The 19,283-nt window shown below is 40.9% G+C and overlaps 1 protein-coding gene across 1 annotated transcript in view; it reads left to right on the plus strand.

The window, feature by feature from the left end:
• Window positions 1-18,441, plus strand: part of LOC117362917 (interleukin-1 receptor type 1-like) — a 131,396-nt gene extending 112,955 nt beyond the window's left edge. The window contains exons 9-10 of the mRNA XM_033950009.1: window positions 7,625-7,789; window positions 18,074-18,441. Coding sequence (XP_033805900.1) covers window positions 7,625-7,789; window positions 18,074-18,441 — 533 coding nt within the window. The remainder of the gene's footprint in view (window positions 1-7,624; window positions 7,790-18,073) is intronic.
• The last annotated feature ends 842 nt before the right edge of the window (window positions 18,442-19,283 follow it).

The following is a 19,283-nucleotide window of genomic DNA, read 5'->3' on the forward strand; positions in this document are numbered from 1 at the left end:
TGAACCGCAAATTCACGGGGGAGTACTGTATTATAATTGTATTCATGTACAGGATTGGCACTATAATATGAATTAAATGTATAACTTATATGTGGCTATACATGAATACAATTAAAATAAATAGTTTATGAATTTTGCTAAAATTAGTTTCTTTATTGTGATTGTGTTCTAAATTTTATAGTGCACAACTCAAAAGGGGGCATAGCCAAGGAAGGGGCATGGACAGGTCAGGGCATTCCTAGGTTTTTGGTATGAGGTTATAAAATAATAACATTTATGCACCCAACCACTATTAGTTGGGTGCCCAGCATATACACCAGGTTTTGGCATATGTAAGTGCTCCATCCAAATTAGGTGCAAGATCCGCACTAAGCTAGTATTCTGTAAAGGTTGCGTGCTCTTTGCAGAATACTAATGTGACCCCACACCCCCCTTTAAAAATGCCTCTTGTTTTTCAGGGGGTAATTGAATTTTGGTATGGCTAGACCAGACCAATGGGAGGAGCTGGAGGCCTCTTTTTCCCAAGAGGGAGGGGGAGGTTATAAAAGAGTAGGAGGGAGTATAATCTAGGTGTTTTGTTCGTTCATCTGTCCCGCCAAAGCCTGAGACCGAAGGGAGACTCCCAGAGAGATTTGGGAGGGTACTGATAAACTATAAATAGTTCAATCTAAAGTGGACTGGAAGTGACAGGATGGAACCAAAGTGCTTGCCTTTCATACTGAAGAAACTGTAAATATCAAGAGACAACAAAGATTTTGCTTCTTCAACATTTTCGGGTGTATCTTACAGATTTTTGGCTGCTGATCACAAAAATCACGTTTAAAATTACGTATCATGTACCGTTTTAACAAAAAAGTACATTTTTTACAATTTTTTGTTATATTTTCAGGCTAATGCAATTAATAATTAATAACTGATGCCAAGATTAAGGAAAGCATTTTTGTCGGTCCACAGATCAGATGAGAGATTTGAAGATCTGTTAGTCGGGCCAGAGAAAATCGCCTGGAAAGCATTCAAGGATGTTGTTGAGAATTTTCTTGGCAGTTACAGAGCACCAAACTATATTCAAGTGGTTGACAAACTTCTTGGAGCACACAAAACCATGAAGTGCAACATGTCACTGAAGATGCACTTTCTACATTCACTCTTGGATTTCTTACCTGCAAACCTTGGTGCAGTTAGCGACGAACATGGTGAAAAGTTTCACCAGGACTTTGCCACTATGGAAAAAAGATATCAGGGTAACTGGAATCCATCAATGCTGGCTAACTATGGTTGGACACTGAGGGGTAAATTCTCTATTACTGCGTTTAACTTAGGCGTGCTTTGGACGTCTGAGGTAAGTGAATAATTACGGAGTTAAGGGTCTTAATTAATGTTAATTGGGAAATAAACGACACATAGACGTCCCTAAGAGGTAGTTGACGGACTGACGTCTATAGAAAGCATAGTCCCGTCTCCAGCTCTGGACGTGGGCGTTCCATGGGCGTTCCGTGGGCGTGCCAAATGGGGACGCTAGATAGGCGCTACCTGAGCGAACACCTGCGTCTAAATATCGTGTATTATGTAGACGTAAGAAACCCTGGTCTAACTTGTATTTCAATGCCGTTTCAACTTTCGTAATTGCGGCTCTTTGTTAGACGCGAGGCAGATGTTCGCTGTGTTTTTTCATCAATAATTCCAATAGTGAGTTTGAATAGGTAATTTTCATCTTGAATAGGTAATTTTCATCTTTTCTCTGTCCTAATAAATATAATGTCAATGGAACACATTATAATGCATGGATAACAAACCACATTTCTGCCCAAACAATAATATAATTTACACATGGCTTTTACAACCCCCTTTTTTTTCTCAACAAACAGCACTGCAATCGGCTCTCTTTTGAAAGCAAAGAAAAAACAGCACACATTATCAGCACTTAAAAAGAGAATAAACAGATACACACCTTAACATTCAGCTTCCCTCATTGCAAAATGGAGGTCTTCAGTTACACAAAACTGACCTCATTGTGACCTCATCAATCTGCACCTTCAAAGTAGTATGCCACAATTAAAAGATGTGCTGGGTGTAGAACTCACAACCTCTGGATGTTAGGAGATAATTGGGAGTAAATCCAAACAAGATTTTGTAACTGAAGCATCCAAACTTAAACGCTATCCGAGCTTCCAATGGCAACTAATGTAATTCGTGGACAAAGGCAATGACATGGTCAAACTTCTTCAGCCCAAAAATCAGCCTGACTGCTGCATATTGAACAATGCTGTTTTTTTTTCATCCTGCTCTCTTAATTTAAGTTCATGTTCCTTTACCTGAGAGCTGACAGTATTACTATCCAAATGTGTAACATTGATACTGCCTTTTTGAGGTTGGAGTCCATTGTCGCAATGGCTTCCCACAGTGTGTCTAAACTGACTGTAACAGGTTTAACTATCTCTCCAAATTGTTGGCTAATAGGAGCAGAAATTAAGTTCTTACCATCTTCTGTGGATGGTGCCAGTAAACTGGCTACAGTGGGAGTCTCACCTCTCAACAACTCAACTCCCACAGCTCCTCCGGGGTTCTCCAGCTGTCCCTGTCTCCAGGTCTGCAGGAGTACCTCTCCTTCCACAGCATTCCCACTCCCAGGCTGAAGAGGAGCCTGTATTTCAATCAGGCTAAGAGAAGCCAGATCCATGCTGAGGTTCACCGAAGACTCTGTTGTTCCTCCCGATGCTGGTAGGTTCCCTCTCTGATGATGCACGAATCCCGCGTCAAGCGTCATCTGGTTCAAGTTACCAGAGCTTGCGGCTGCCAGAGGATTCAGCCACGTAGCCCCCTTCCTCTTCCCCATCAGTTGGCTGAGAAATAGAAGCGGCAAAGCCACGGAAACAGTACCGGAGGCCAAGTGGGAACAAAGATACACTCTGCCCCGCTTCTCCGATGGAAAATTCTGCCACTGCTTGTTGGGAGAGGGAGAGTCAGAGGACGCTGATACGGAGCTCACCCCCAGACGTCCGACTCAATCGTCATCTTGGATCGCAACAACTTTTCTTGCACCAATTTTATTTTTCCATCTGTAATAGGATGTAAATTTAAAGAGTACTACCATCATCTTTTATTTTACCAGGCAGCATCCTGGGACAAAGATTTAAGTCTTTTAATCATGGCTTCCAGCACTTACATGGATTTTAGGAGGCGTCTGAAAACGTATCTGTTTACCAAATACTTAGGCAATTAAGTTAATTCATCTAATTGTTTAAACATCTTTTGTAAACCTCATGGTCCTGTGGTATATAAGCAAATTGTAATGTAATGTAATGAGCTGGGTAAGGCAGCACAGAATTATGGGCAGAACAGGAGTTGGAGTCCCATATCCAAGACAGCAGAGGATTCAAGGCAGCACTGAAGAACAACAACAAGATACACATTTCCAGCTTTGCCTCCTTCTTAGAAGTTGAAGTCTGGTGTCAGGGGTGACTAGCTTATCTTCTTAGAAACATGATGGCAGATAAAGGCCAAAAGTTCCATCCAGTCTGCCCATCCGCAGTAACCATGATCTCTTCCTCTCTCTGAGAGATCCCACGAGCCTATCCCATTCATTCTTAAATTCAGACAAAGTATCTGTCTCCACCACTTCTTCCAGGAGACTGTTCCACGCATCTACCATCCTTTCTGTAAAAAAGTATTTCCTTTGATTACTCTGAGCCTATCACCTCTTAATTTCATCCTTTAGGAATTATTTTTTTGTATGCATTTTTTGGACTCCTGAAGTTCTTTCACTGTTGAATCCACTCACGTAAATATCCAGGGAACAATCTTAGAAATAATAAACCCAATATTTAAAGATAAAAACACAGATTTGTATATAGGTAGCTGAGAAAAGATATGTAATGTAATGTAATGTAATGTAATTTATTTCTTATATACCGCTAAACTCCGTTAGGATTCTAAAGCAATAGCAGATCAAGTGATGTGCAGTTTGGTAATTAACACCCCCTTTTACTAAGTTACTATTTCTTCATTTCATTTCTATTTTACTTTTTCCATGAAATGAAGAAATAGTAACTAATAACTAAAAATAAAAGAAGCTCATAAAAGTATAGTAGCAATATGAACATGAACTATGATATCTACAATTGATTTTAATGATGTGATAGAAATAAACAATAAAGTGGACTGACGAAGATAAGAGATAGCTGGACATTATCTATGGTCCGGTTAATATCTGAAGGTCCATACAAATGAACAAGAATACATAGAGAAATGGATATACATAAACCTATACACTAATGTTTATGTTTAGACTAGATATACAACTTTAGTCAGTAATGTATATGGTGCCGCAATATGTGAGCGAGCACCATATAGCTTCATAAATTAAAGATTTAAGAGGGGGACATGAGATAGTTATTCACATTAAAAGCACTAGGACAGTTTCCGCTTCACTGGTGTTACTGTAACCAGCACTCAGCACTTTGCAGTTCATTTTAAAGATCCATCACTAAGTGAGTCACACTTGACCAAGATATAAAATATCATTGCTTTAAAGTGCTTTAAAGCTCAGCCTTCCAGGAAGCAGAGTCCTACGTGAACCTGCATGAGCAGTGTGCAGCTGCACTGAAGGAAGGAGCAAAATGTCAAAAAAACAGGACTCAGATTCTTTCAGAGATGTAGTGAAAAGAGAAATTGCTGATTTGCAGGCGAGTCCGTAAGCCTGTTTGTCCAACAAATACACAAGGTGGCTACTAAAATGGTTGGTGATCTTTATCATATTTGGTCTGAAGCAAATCTTAAGGCCTTCAAGACATTATTAAAGGCCCATTTTTTTCAGTTAGCTTTTGGTGGGAAGGGGTAAAATGCGGACCTCATGGACTTTACAGACCTCACGGATCTAAACTCGCACGTCTTAAAAATCTGAGGTCCATGCCACTTTTAGTCTCAGCATAGGATATGGCTCTGACAGATCTCCTTGACACTTTAGCTCTGACGGATCCTAATGCTTATCCCTCCCTATGCTGAAACTAAAAGTGGTAAAACCGGTTTTGCCACTTCTATTCTCAGTATAGGGAGGGAGAAGCATTAGGGTCCGTCAGAGCTAAAATGTCAAGGAGGTATGTCAGAGCCATAACCTATCCTGAGACTAAAAGTGGCGGGATGATGGGTTAGTCTATTTTATACTTTGTAGGTTGCTTTTCTGTTTGAAAATAAAAATTGATTACATATAAAAAGTGGCACGGACCTCAGATTTTTAAGGACATGCGGGTTTAGATCCGCGAGGTCTGTGTTTTACCCCTTCCCGCTTTTGGTGTGAACTCTTCCGGTACACTGCATTCACTAATTGAGAAACTTTCAGGCCCTCCTCAAACACAGAAAAAATATGATGAATATGTTTGATTGAATCTTTTGTGTTGTGTGATTGTATGTTCTGTGTTGTCCTATAATTTTATGGCTTTTTTTTTTTTCTTATTTTACTGAATTTTTGTTTTTATATTAATGCAAATCGCTGAGAACTCTTGTAGGATTTGGTGTTATATCAAATATTAATAAACATAAGGGGAAAGACTTAACTATCTCAATATGTGTACTTTGGAAGAAAGGCAGGAGAGAAGAAATATGATAGACGTTTAAATACCTCTGTGGCATAAATGCACAAGAGGCAAGTTTCTTTTAATTACTAGGAAACTGGAATGAGGGGGTAAAAGGATGAAGGTAAAAGGGCGTAGACTCAGGAGTACTGAAAGAGTGGTGGATACATGGAATACCGGTGGGGACAAATTCAAGAAAGCATGGGTCAAGCATGTGGGATCTGTATAGATGGGCAGACATGGTAGGCCATGTGATCTTTATCTGCTGTCATTTTCTCTGTTTCTGTCATAAAACATAAGTTAAACAAAGATATGAGACTATCTGAAGCTCTGCGTGCACCCTGGTAGGTCTCAGGGGGGCTAGTCATTATAGCTAGCACCAAACCAGTGACAATTTCAGACTAATAGGAAGGAATAAAGAGGATTAGGAGGCCTCATCAGTTAAATTTAGTTTCTCTTACAGTTCTCAAACCATAAACATGTATATTTTAATTTTAAATTTACTGATTGAGTCAAAAATTTGCAAGCAATTCTATAGGGAGGTAGAAAAGTAGAGGAACGGTAGCATCTGGCTTCTGTTTAGAAATACTGTATTTGATTATGATTTTGTATTTTTCTATTTGGTTTGGTTTGTTGCCTCTCCTACGCCTTGAGACACTGACCAATCTAGTTTTCTGGATATCACCAGTGAATACACATGAGAGGTTTGCATTCATTGCCTTTGTGATATGCAAACCTCCCATGTGCCTTGTGATAGATGTCCAAAAAACCAAAATGCAAACATATGTTCTGGCCTCTGCCTCAGCCCCAATCAGTAAATGATCAGTGCAGCTCACCTCACTGTCTGTTGCTGCACATCACTGTTCCTATAATCTCAATATTCCACACAGGCATCTAATAAATAAACTGAGTGCCCTCAGTATAGGCCCCAAATTGACGGGCTGAGTAGGAAACTGGTTGAGTGGAAGGCAACAGAGGGTAGGGGGTCAATGGAGATCGCTCAGAGGAAAGGGATGTTACCAGTGGTGTGCCTCAAGGTTTGGCTCCTGGGCCTGCTCTCTTTAACATGTTTGTAAGCAACATTGCTGAAGGGCTGTCAGATAAGATTTACCTCTTTCCGAATGATACCAAAATCTGCAATAGCCACCCCCGATGGTATGGATAATTTGAAGAAGGATCTTGTGAAGCTTGAAGAATGGGCTGATATTTGGCAGCTAAAATTTAATGCTAAGAAATGCAAGGTAATGCATTTGAACTGCAAAATCCCAATGGAACGGTACAGTTTAGGGGGTGAAGAACTTTTGGGCACAAAAGAGGAGAGGGACTCGAGTGTGATAGTATGTGATCTTAAGGTGGCCAAACAGGTTAAAAAATTGACAGCGAAAGCTAGAAGGAGAGAGGTAGTGCCAGTAGGAAAAAGGAGGTATTGATGCCCTTGTTAAAGAGTCTTGTGAGACTTCATTTAGAATATTGTGTACAATTCCGGAGACCGCACCTTCAAAAAGATATAAACAGTATGGAGTTGGAAAAGAAAATCAAGGCTTGTGGGGGCAGGAGGCAGAACGGGACAGGGCAGGAGGCAGAACAGGGCGGTACCAGGGTAGAATAGGGCGGGGCCATGTGTCCAGGTATCTCTGTGGAAAATCTGGTAACCCTAAATATACAGAACAATGTGTCCTGCTTCCATGAATATGGGAACAGAACAGGAAGTACACACAGAAAATGGCCCATACAAACAGAATTTTGCTGAGTGGAACCGTTGAAGGATTCAACAATGGCACAAGACTTGTTTGACAATTTTAGCAACCGTGTGGGAAGATAGAAGTATATGATAACCAACCATTCTGGTAATAATTTATGCTAACTCATTCATTCATCACATTGAGTTTTGTTGGTAGTGAATTATATAGTGCATTTGTCAATTTTCTCTATGTAGATTGACATTATTAGGGTTGCCCACCCCTGGGATCAAATAGTCGGGCTTCTTTTATATTTTTAGATAATTATTAAAAAAACTGATCTAATTTGAAAAATCATATTGCTTAATTCTGTTTTAGTTTCAGATGGAAAGCTATATGACGGCTATGTTATATATCCCAAAAGCAACAAACCAATTATGGCTCACATGAATATTTTCGTTCTAAAAATGATGCCAGAGGTCTTGGAAAAGCAGTGTGGTTATAAACTGTTTATTTTTGGCAGGGATGAACTACCAGGAGAGGGTAAGTAATGTTTTGGAAATACTGGTTTGAACCAAAACAAATGTCAGCACATAAAAGACTTGAAAAAGATTAGAATACCTCATTCCTTTTCTGTTTAATTTGTTACCTGAGTGCATGTTAACTTAGATGATTTTCATAGAATCAATTAAATTGGGAAAACTCTTACCATATACAAGGCTAGATTACGGTAATACTAAATTGGGATCTGACTAAATATTTGAGATCCCCTGCTATTTACTTCTTTTCTCAACTCCCTCCCTAAAGCTTCATGTTCCTTCCTTCCTTCCTTCCTTCACCTCTCCCCAAAGATCTTCATTCATGGCCTTCCTCCTATACTTTACCTCTCCAGCGATAGTGTGAGGAATACTACAGGGCCTAGTTCTGGATGTGGCAGCAGGTTGTGAGTGAACATGGAGTTAGGGTTATGTAAAATCTGGACCCCTCAGTTTGCCCCCAGCCCCACCCCCGCTGCCTGTTTGTCAGGCAGGAAGGCATCCGTTCATGTGACGCGATGTCGTGCGCAGGCACGCGTGTGCATAACGTCACCGTGTTTTCATCCGTGCATACGCTGATACCCCCTCCCGACATGATTTCTTTTCAAAACCCGGACCAAGTGCTGGGTTTTGAAAAGCCGTCTGGACCCCCGGACATGTCTTCAAAAGGAGGACATGTCCGTAGAAATCCAGACATCTGGCAACCCTTCAAGGGGGGGGTCCATCTATGCAACCACCTGATTTGAATAAATGATAGTTAAAGTAGCGGGCTGACAACCAAGGAAACTCTGCAACACTATTCTCTCTATGTTGAGCAGGAGTCCTCCAACTGCATTGCTGCCACTGGAATGAGGTGCTTCAATAGTGTTTTTAATTGCTAGGGACTGACAGGTTCCCTGGAGTTCTGCAGAGCTGGCCTGTCTCTCACCATTGAAAATCTGATAGTGAAACAGAACCCTCAAACCGGCAGGACTGTGAGTGGAGGACTGCACCCAGTTTAGAGTGAACAGTGCTGGGCAAGTCATTTTCAGCCTTCATTGCCATTACAAGTGCTGTGTCTGAAATATAACTCTAGAAAGATTTACCGTATTTTTCATTCTATAAGACGCACCCCCCTGTAGAGGAGGAAAAAGCAAGGAAAAAAAACTTTGGTTCAAAATGTGTTTTTCTTGGTTCTTCCTCCTCTACAGGGAGGTGCGTCTGATGGTCCAGTGCATCTGGTGCTGGGAAGCCCGCAGTCCCCGGTACCTTTTTTTTGGCAGTGGTCAGTGCTGGACGGCTGCCTTTCTCCCTGCAGAGTGGCACATAAGGCAGGATTTGCGAGAACTGATGGCAATCCAATCGCGGAGCGGGACCAGGCAGGAAGCATAAAGGTCACGCTTCTGCCTTATGCGCCACTCTGCAAGGAGAAAGGCATCCATCCAGTACCGACCACCGCCAGAAAAAAAGGTACCGGGGGTGGGGTGGGGTGGGGGGAGAGGTGTATTTGCTCCATAAGATATACCCACTTTTCCACTCCCTTTTTTGGGGGTGGAAAAAGTGTATCTTATGGAGCGAAAAATACGGTGGGTGTCCCTTTCAGTAAAGCTTGCAGTTATCATCCAGAAATTATCCAAATTACTACAAGATACTTGCAAATAGTTTGCATTATCTATTGGGGACTTTCCCAACATCTGTCTATGCAATTAACATATAGAAAATACAATCAGTGTGTGTTAATCTAAACTAACTTAATACACAACTTTATTAATCACACTATACCAAAAAGGTTCAAGGCAATTTACATTCAGAAAGACTGTAAAATCTACAGGAAAATACAAAACAATCAATTAAAATATAATCATAACATGAATATTATAATAAGTCATATAAAAGAGTTTTCAAATTTTTACTAAACATTAAGCAATTGATATCAGTCCTAATGTAAATAGGTAGATTATTCCAAATTGTAATGGCAGCGTAAGCAAATGAGGAGTTGAGCTGTCATTTATATTGTACTCTAATATGAGGAAAATGTAGTAATAAAGTATCACTTAATCTGGTGGAAGAATAATGCAAATGAGTTAAAAGCAAAATCAGATTATCTGAAGTCAGTCTATATATACAATGAACTATGCAAGTTGATTTAAACTTAATTCATCTCTCAACTGATAACCAATGATTTATGGTTTTTATTTATATCCCGCTTTATACAAAGTGGGTTCTAAGAGCACATAGTACAAAAAAAACCAAAACCCAAGAAATACACACATTACAAATACACATAAATGCAGTCTTATTGTAACTCCCATGACCTACATAAAATACACATAAAAAAAGAGACCACCATACACTCACAGACAGTACTTACTCCCATGCCACATTTATCCGCCCCTGTCTCTTTATATCGTTTAAACACTCAAGCTGTAAAACTACATTTTCTTCTCTCTTAGCACCCATATTTCATCTGACAGAACAGGTGATGTTTTAACAAACGTTTAAACGTGCTGACACTCCCCTGCTGACACACGTAACCCGGAAGTGAATTCCACTCTACTGGGCCCTCACATAAAAATGTCGCAGCTCTCACGGTTTGCAAGTGCAACTCCTTTCTAGATGGCATAACCAAATCACTGTTACCTGCAGAACATAACTTTAGGAATAAAGTCTGATATGCGATTACCTCTGACAGGTAGTGCGGTGACAATTTATGAATTGCTAAATAAGTTAACAGCAATTTATACTTCACTCTATACTCTACCTTAAGCCAATACAACTTGATGTAAAACTCTGATACATGATTGCACTTTGATAACCTAAATAATGTGTGGATAACAGAATTCTGTGCTATCTGTAATGCTGTTAATATAGTGGATGGAACACCCAGATGCACTATATTGTAAAAATCTAGACTTGAGAGCATAACTGACTGGAGGACTTTTTTGAAGTCACTACCAGATAAGTAGTGGTACAGATTACTTACATGTCGTAACTTGAAGTATATCCATGTATAACCAGTGAAGATTTTTATACGCTAAGCATTTCCCCCCTTTTACGAGTATCATAAAATGTAACTTTGACTTCCTCAGTCCTTTCATACAAAAACTTGTCACAAGCAGTTTAGAATCTGGGACGGGTCACTTCCAAAGCAATGGAAAGAATCAATTATTTGTCCAATCGTCAAAGACCCAAAGGTTAGACCATAATGATTATTCAAATTATCGACCTATTGCCAACCTCCCTTTTATTGCAAAACGGACAGAAAAGATTGTGTTCAGTCAAATATCTGAATTTGTCAAGAAAACTAATGTCCTGCACCAGAACCAGACTGGGTTCTTTCTGACAGAACCACTCAACTGAACATTCTCTAATCAGTTTGACTTCTTCAATACTATACTTCTTAGACTATCATCAATCAGTCCTTCTGATATCACTAGATCTATTGGCTTTAGTGACCAAGTTATGTAATGGTTTCAGTTCTACTTCTCTGAACGAACATCCACGATTGTGTTTAATAATTAAGTTTCAGAACCTTACTCACACAGTTACAGTATTCCACAAGGACTTTATACTATCTCCCCTTCTGTTCAACATCTTTTTGGCTCCTTTATTAACGCTCAGTCAATCAATAGGGTTTTCAGTCTTCGCCTATGTGGATGATCTACAGCTTCTTCATCCGATAAACTCTAATTCAGCCAAAAAAATATCAAATGTCAGCCAGAAATTAACCAAAATATGCCAGTGGTTACATGATAATATGTTATCTCTGAACATAACAAACACAAGAACCATATTTTTACCATGGAAAGATGGACTTACTCTCTTCTCACCAATCAAAGTCAATGATATCCATCTTCAAGAGGTGCTTAGATATCAAAATTCTGGGTGTTTTCTTAGATCAAAAATTTAACTATCGTAAACAAATCAGTTCGGTAGTTAAAAGCTGCGTTCATAGACTGTGAATGATTAGATCATTAGCAAACATTCTCGATGCATCTTCTCTAAACACTTTAATCCACTCCCTAGTAATTGCAAAACTCGACTATTATAATTCCATATACCAGGGACTTTCATTAAAAGAAATAAGACATTCTTTCTTCTTGTCCAAGACATAAAGAATTTCTTGGACATAAAGTTCAAATATTTCCGGATGTGACAAGGGAGTCTCAGAAACGAAGGAAGGAATTTTTGCTTCTTAAGCCTGGGGTCACTGCAATGGGGGCATCATTTCTCTTACGATATCCTTGCAAATGCATTGTAAAGTACAAATCTTGTAATTATATTTTCTTCGAACCCTCTCAGTTGACAGGATTTCTCTCCAGGAGGGGCCTTGAAGGGGATAAAGAAAATCTCAATGTATAAATTTACTCTTGGTCCATTCTCATCTGACCGCCTAATTGCAATTTGAATTATTCTCTTTCTTTTAATAGTTTCTCACTCAGGAACACCTTGGATCTCAAATTTTGAGACTTTAATTTGATGAGTAAATAGTAATTTTGTTATATAGTTGTTACTTCATTTGTTTATATTATGCTGACTCAATCATATTCTGTACAAGAAGTTTATTCTTGATAATATGTTCAAAACATAAAGAAAAAAAAAAAAGAAATAAGACTACAAATTATCCAAAACACCAATTAAAATCATCACAAAAAACTAGAAAATACAATCACATCACACCGTTACTAAAAAAAGGCGCATTGGTTGCCCATAAATCACAGAATTACCTTTAAAATAGCCCTACTGACTTTCAAAGTCCAAATCGCTAAAGCCCCTCTTTTTCTAGAAAAAGTACTCATTCCATATACTCCTTCAAGAACACTTAGATCAGAGGACAAAAACCTTCTTTCAGTGCCTTCTTTGAGGGTTGTCAATACTCATTCGAACACAATTTTCTCAGTCATGGCACCACAAATTTGGAATTCACTACCAGTATCTTTGAGGGACGAAAAAAAAATTTAGATAAATTCAAAGGTAAACTAAAAAGCTTTCTGTCTAAAGATGCATTCAAATCTTAGGAAAGCAATTGAGGCTCTTCCTTGTATATACCTTGTGTTAAAACCTTCTCCTTTTTCCTATAACAATTGTAGTTCTTCCCCTTCTCCTCTTGTCTAATTGTCATGTCTATGTAATTGTATATTTTAAGTTGTCTGTTTTCCTATTAATTTTAAAATGTACATCGCTTGGAACTCTGTAAAAGCAATCCAATCAAATTTTAAATAAACTTGAAACTTAAATCCTGATATCAAAGAAATACAGAATGGGGGTCATGGTTCTAGAGTGGCTGCTTTTGCAGATGACATTTTGGTTCTTATCATGGGTCCTTGGCACCCTTTGGATGCTTTGTTGGAAAATATCAGAGAATATGGAGACCTATGCAGAGTTTGGTTTGAACCTTAGTAAGCTGGGGGCTCTCCCATCCTCCCCTGCTTTGAAAAATCTGTGGAGTTCTACATTTCCGTTACATTGGGCATCTAATTCCTTCCATTATCTGAGAATACAACTCACAGTTTTGATGAATAGACTATACTCTGTTAACACTCAGGCTTTACTTCAACACACGTTATATCAACTGGAAAGACCTGCCCTTAAGTCTTCTAGGTAGAATAACTTTAATACGTATGGTGTTTCCCCACTGGTTATATGCCATGCAACTGTTACCACTCAAATTATGGAAAAAAGATTTGAAGACATTGGAGTGCTTGTTGACTTGTTTTTTGCTGGAATGATCGTAAACCTAATATCTGTTGTACCTGTCTGGTAGGAACCTGGCATCGCGACGGTTTTGGTCTCCCTGACTTTGGCATGTATAATTCTTCTTGTCTTTTGAGACATTTTAAAGATTGGATGTTGGGGGAACAACAATATATGCCTACTGCTTTTGAATTGGCCTTGTTTTGCCCCCTACTCCTTGCACACATTGCTTCATCTGCCTAGGGGTGCCCTTATACCAGAAATAAAGAATAGCGTTTTATTGATGTCAATGAGAGCAATCTGGGAAACCCTATTGGGGAATCTGGGGGGGGGTGATGCTCGAGTTACCGATTAGCTGCCTTTTTAGGGAATACTGCCTTTGTGCCCAGCATGGATAACTCTTGTTTTGCACGATGGGAAGTAAGAGGCTTCTCTTTATAGGAGCACCTTTTCACTGATGAGAGAAGACTCCGCCCTCTTTCTACCCTCAGGGAACAACTGGGGATATGTTGGGGTGAAAATTTTGCATATTGTCAATTGAAACATTATATTTTATCCTTACCTCAGGATCAGTTGCAATGTCCTATAGGCCGCCGCATCAGAGACTTTTTTGCAAAAGTTGAACCCTTTAATACTTCGGTATCGGCATTACATATGGTCGTACTTGATTTTGAGGCCACCAAGGATTTGCAGTTTATTATATTGGGATGGGAGAGGGAACTTCATGTCACTCTGGCCCTAGGGTGGCGTACCTAGGGTGGGGCGGTCCGCCCCAGTTGCACGCCCCAAGGGGGTGCCGGAGAGAGCTGAACGGGAATGATGGGGGACCCTACGGGGTTAAATACAACTCAAACCGCGAGGCTCGTCTTCTGTTCCTACCTGCCCTGCCACGCTCACAGAGCCGACCGGAAGTCTTGCCCGTTGTCAGCACTGATGTTGGAAGGCAGGCTTTGCTTAAGCCCTCCCTCCAACGTCAGCGCTCACATCGGGGAAGACTTCCGGTCGGCTCTGTGTGCGCGGCAGGGCAGGTAGGAACAGAAGACGAGCCTCGCGGCTCGAGTTGTATTTGGCTGAGAAAGTTGCTAAGATGAGGGCTAGGAGGCAAACGGGAAACACAAAAGGGGGGAGGGAGTGCATTTTTGAACACAAGGCATGAACTTGGGAGAGAGGATGGAGGAAGGGAGGGAAAGAGGTGGGGGAGGGAGTGCATTTTTGGACACAGAATGCATGGACTTGGGAGAGAGGAAGGGAGGGAAAGAGATGCAGAGGTGGGAGAGGGAATGCATTTTTGGACACAGAAGAGGAAGGGAGAGAGGAAGGGAGGGAAAGAGATGGTTGTGTACACGGGGAATGGAAGAAAGGAGAATTTTTGGTCATTAGGGAGGGAGTGAGGTACAGACAGTGGCATACCAAGGTGGGGGTGGGGGTGGTCCACCCCAGGTTTACGCCCCAAGGGGGTGCACAGCTGGCCACCCTCCAGTGTTCTCACTAGGCTGGCAAACTGTGGCTCTTTAGCCACTTGAGTGCCACCGCCGCCATCGGGAATAGGCCAGCGCCGAGTTCTCCCTGCTTTTCCCTGTGGGGCCGACCAACTCTCACCGCCCGCGTCAATTCTGACAGTCGGAGAGGACGTTCTGGGCCAGCCAATCGTTGCCTGGCTGGCCCAGAATGTCCTCTCCGACATTAGAATTGACATCGGGCGGCGAGAATTGGTCGGCCCCCATGGGGAAGAGAAGCAGGGCGAACTTGGCGCCAGCCTGTTCCCGATGGCAGCAGTGGCAGCCTATTCCCCAGCGGCGGTGGCAGCATTTTCCCAATGGTGGTGGCATGGGGAGGGGATGGCAGGGAGAAAGAAAGAAAGGGGGGACAGGGAGCCAGAAAGAAAGAAAGGGGGCAGCGTGAAACAAAGAAAAATGGGGCACGGAGAGAGAGAGAAGAGAAAGACAGACATACAGAATGAAAGAGGGCATGGAGAGAGAAAGAAAGAAGGGGGCAGGGTGAAACAAAGAAAGAAATGGGGCATGGAGAGAGAGAGAAAGACAGACATACAGAAAGAAAGGGGGTATGGAGAGAGAAAAAGAAAGAAAAGGGCAGGGTGAAACAAAGAAAAAGTTTGGGGAGGGAATGAGGTCTGGAGGAGAGGAAGCATACAAGAGGCTGAAAGAAGGGAAGAAATATTGGATGCACAGTCAGAAGAATAAAGTGCAACCAGAGACTGATGAAATTACCAAAGGTAGGAAAATGATTTTATTTTCAGTTTAGTGATCAAAATGTGTCCGTTTTGAGAATTTATATATGCTGCCTATATTTGCACTATGGCCCCCCTTTTACTAAACCGCAATAGCGGTTTTTAGCGCAGGGAGCCTATGAGCGTCGAGAGCAGAATGGGGCATTCAGCGCAGCTCCCTGTGCTAAAAACCACTATCGCGGTTTAGTAAAAAGGGAGGGGGTATATTTATTATTTTTGTATAGTTTTTACTGAGGTGACATTGCATAAAGTCATCTGCCTTGACCTTTTTGAAAACCCGGGGAATTTAAATGATAATTAACATTTTCTCTTCATACAGTGTGCTTTGTGTTTTTAAAATTTTATTGTTGGTAGATCATTTTGACTTGACTAGGAAGGTAAGGGGGAGGGAGGGAGGGGAGCTGCTGAAAGACATCTAGTAATCCTTGCAGGCTTGACAGTGCAGGGAATTATTTTTGTAAAATCATGTTTTCTTATATGACTGGCATTATTTAGACTTTAATTTCTATGAATGAATAGAATGAAAATGATATAAAATTACTTGCTTGTTTTTATGTGCGTGCGCTGAAGGAAAGTGGAGAGAGAGTGGGCTGAGGACGCTGAAGGGAAATGGAGAAGAGAGAGTGGGGAGAAGACGCTGATTTATAAATTGACAATTGTACAGAATATTGTTTCTTTTTATACTTTAATATAATAAGTTCAATATAAATCAATTCAAGGCTTGTGTGGATGGAATCAGGTAGTTTGCGGGGATGGGGACCGAGCTTATGGGGATTAGTTCAATAAAATGGTACTTTTTTATTTCTCATTATTTGTTTTATTTTTATTTGTTAATTTGTAAAGTGGTGATTGTTATGTATCAGTTTTTTTCAAATTTACATCTACTGTCTTTATATTTTGCACTGTATTAGAGGACATGTTACTGTTTTTGTGGTGTTGCATTGTATCCAGGGTCTGGTTTCTTGGCGGTTCAGTTTAACTTTTGTCTACATATTTCTATTTTTAGTTTGTGATTATTCCATATTGGGCGAGGGTGTATCTCTGTTCTGTGTGTATGAAAAGAACATAGTTTTCAGTTGGCATTGACTTCAGGATCAACTGACTGTGGGATCTGGCTTGTTTAGTTTTACAATGTATGTGTTGGTATTCTAGTGCTCACTGCAGTGTTTAAGATGCTGGCTTTTCCTAGGTACACTCTTGTTGTGCGATATGTGGATTGTTGCTAAAAATCATATTTTTCATATAGATGGGGGGATGTCAAAAAATGATGGGCCCCGGGTGTCACATATGCTAGGTGCGCCACTGAGTGGAATCCTTTGAGAAATTTGGGTGGTTATATAGGATAAAGTTGCTCTCACCAGCTTTTGCTGTATTTGGGTAAATTCAATTAGCTTGTTTGTTTTGATCCTACAGTTCTGACATTTTATACCTGACTACTTGTAAATTTGTACCTTTCCACTTCGAGTTTCAATGTTGCTTCCTGACAAGATCATAGTTCTTTATGATTGGTAGGGGAGGATAAGAGGGAGGATGGTGGGGGGTGTTTGGGAATTGTGTCATGCTCTGTTGATTCACTTTGTTATTGCTTTGTATTGTTTATTGCAATTAATAATAAAAATAGATTTCAACCTTAAAAAAAAAAAGAAGATCCCTAGAGCCCCTGATTCCCCCCCCCCTCCAACCAGCCTATCTGCATGCCTAGTAGTCCAGTGGCCTTGTTGGGGGCAGGAGCAAAGCCCCCTAATTTCTGCCCTTGTGGCGCCTCTTCAAAATAATAACATATATGGGGAAGTGTGTGGCACAGAGGTTAGAGCTATAGCCTTAGCACCCTGAGGCTGTGGGTTCAAATCCCTCACTGCTCCTTGTGACCCTGGGCAAGTCACTTAATCACCTGATTGCCCCAGGTACACTAGATAGAGTTTGAGCCCGCTGGGACAGATAGGGAAACATGATAAAGTACATGAATGTAAACCACATAGGATATAAATAATAAAATAAATATATGTAGGCCCTGTCTGAATATCTTCTGGGCCCTCATAATCTCCAGGTGGCCAGGCTACTCAGAATTATGCTCTGACATTCAGTGACAATGCTCCAAAATGGACCAGCACCAAATTATCAGAGCATAATTTAGCCAGTGATCAGCACAAAAAACACCAACTGCCACTGGGGTGTGCAAATTAAAAATTTTTGTGTCATGTCATTTCCCATGTTTATGGGAATGTTCAATTTGTTGTTTTTTCTCAATATGGGAAAAATATTGTTAAGGGTGCATATTGTTTCAGAAAAAGTTTTATCGGACCAAAATCTGTTAACCTTACATATACGGGACCTGGTTTTTTTTTCTTATTTTTTAAAAATTATTTACAGCCAAGGCCAATCTCATTGATGAAATTATTAAACAAAGCAGGAGGGTGCTCATCATTTTAATAAAGAAGGAAGCAGGAAATCTGTTTGACGATGGATTTGAACAGGACGTAGCCCTCTACAATGCTCTTATCCACAATAAAGACAAAGTCATTCTGATTGAAGCAGAGAACATCAAAGACTACACGAGCATGCCAGAATCCATTAAATATATCAAGGAGAAACGGGGTGCCATCAGATGGACAGGGGATGTCACAGACCGAGCCCTTTCAGCAAATACAAAGTTCTGGAAAAATGTGAGGTACCAGATGCCACCAATCCCAAGCTCTCAGGGAGAAATGTTACTAAGGGTCAAACCTTATAAAATGTAGAAATTCATTTGGTATGTGGTGTGGGCCGATTATGATCATGTGCAGAGGCGTAGTTAGGGACATTGGTGCCCGGGGTGGTGGTGCCCGGCATCACTGCACCATGCTCCCACCCCTTGAACGCCCCCCCCTGCTTACCTCTTGAAATGTATGCTGGCATGAGCATCATCTTCTACCTTTTACTCACGCTGGCCTTGGTACCCATCTGATATCGCGTCCTGGTTCCGCGACCGGGAATTGGCATTGGAAGGGAGCTGAGGTTGGCGTGAGCAGCAAGTGGAAAATGGTGCTCACACTGCTGAACATTTAAAGGAGTACATGGAGGCAGAGAGGAAAGGCACTGAGTCCCCTTCCCCCCCCCCCCGCAAAGATGGTACCTGGGGCAGACCGCCTCCCCCCATTACACCACTGATCATGTAACCCCTTTGTTGCTTCAAAAGTGTTTAAGGTACAGACAAACCCAGGTTATGAAGGAGTTCCATTTATAAAACTATTCTTAAGTTGAATTTCTATGTAACTCAGATCATGTGAGAATCTGTGTATTTATGTTCTCCTCTACTGTACACAGCCTATAAAACCATTAAACATTAAAGAAACAGTCCTCAAAATAAAGAAAAGATGAAATGTTTACACTTACTTCTGCTCTTCACTGTACTGCTTCCCTGTGCCTCCACACTGCTTGACTCCAACCCAGCCCCAGCATGCACTGATCCCTGTTTCTCTTCACAAAGCTGCAGGCAGCATTTCTTACGTGCTGCCTCCAGCTAACCAGGAAGCCTTCCTCCGAGCAACATTTTTTTCCCTCACAAAGTCTGATCTTAGTACTGTATTCTTCCCATCTTCTT

Source organism: Geotrypetes seraphini, chromosome 6, assembly GCF_902459505.1.
Source record: "Geotrypetes seraphini chromosome 6, aGeoSer1.1, whole genome shotgun sequence".
In the NCBI taxonomy this organism is placed as follows: Eukaryota; Metazoa; Chordata; class Amphibia; order Gymnophiona; family Dermophiidae; genus Geotrypetes; species Geotrypetes seraphini.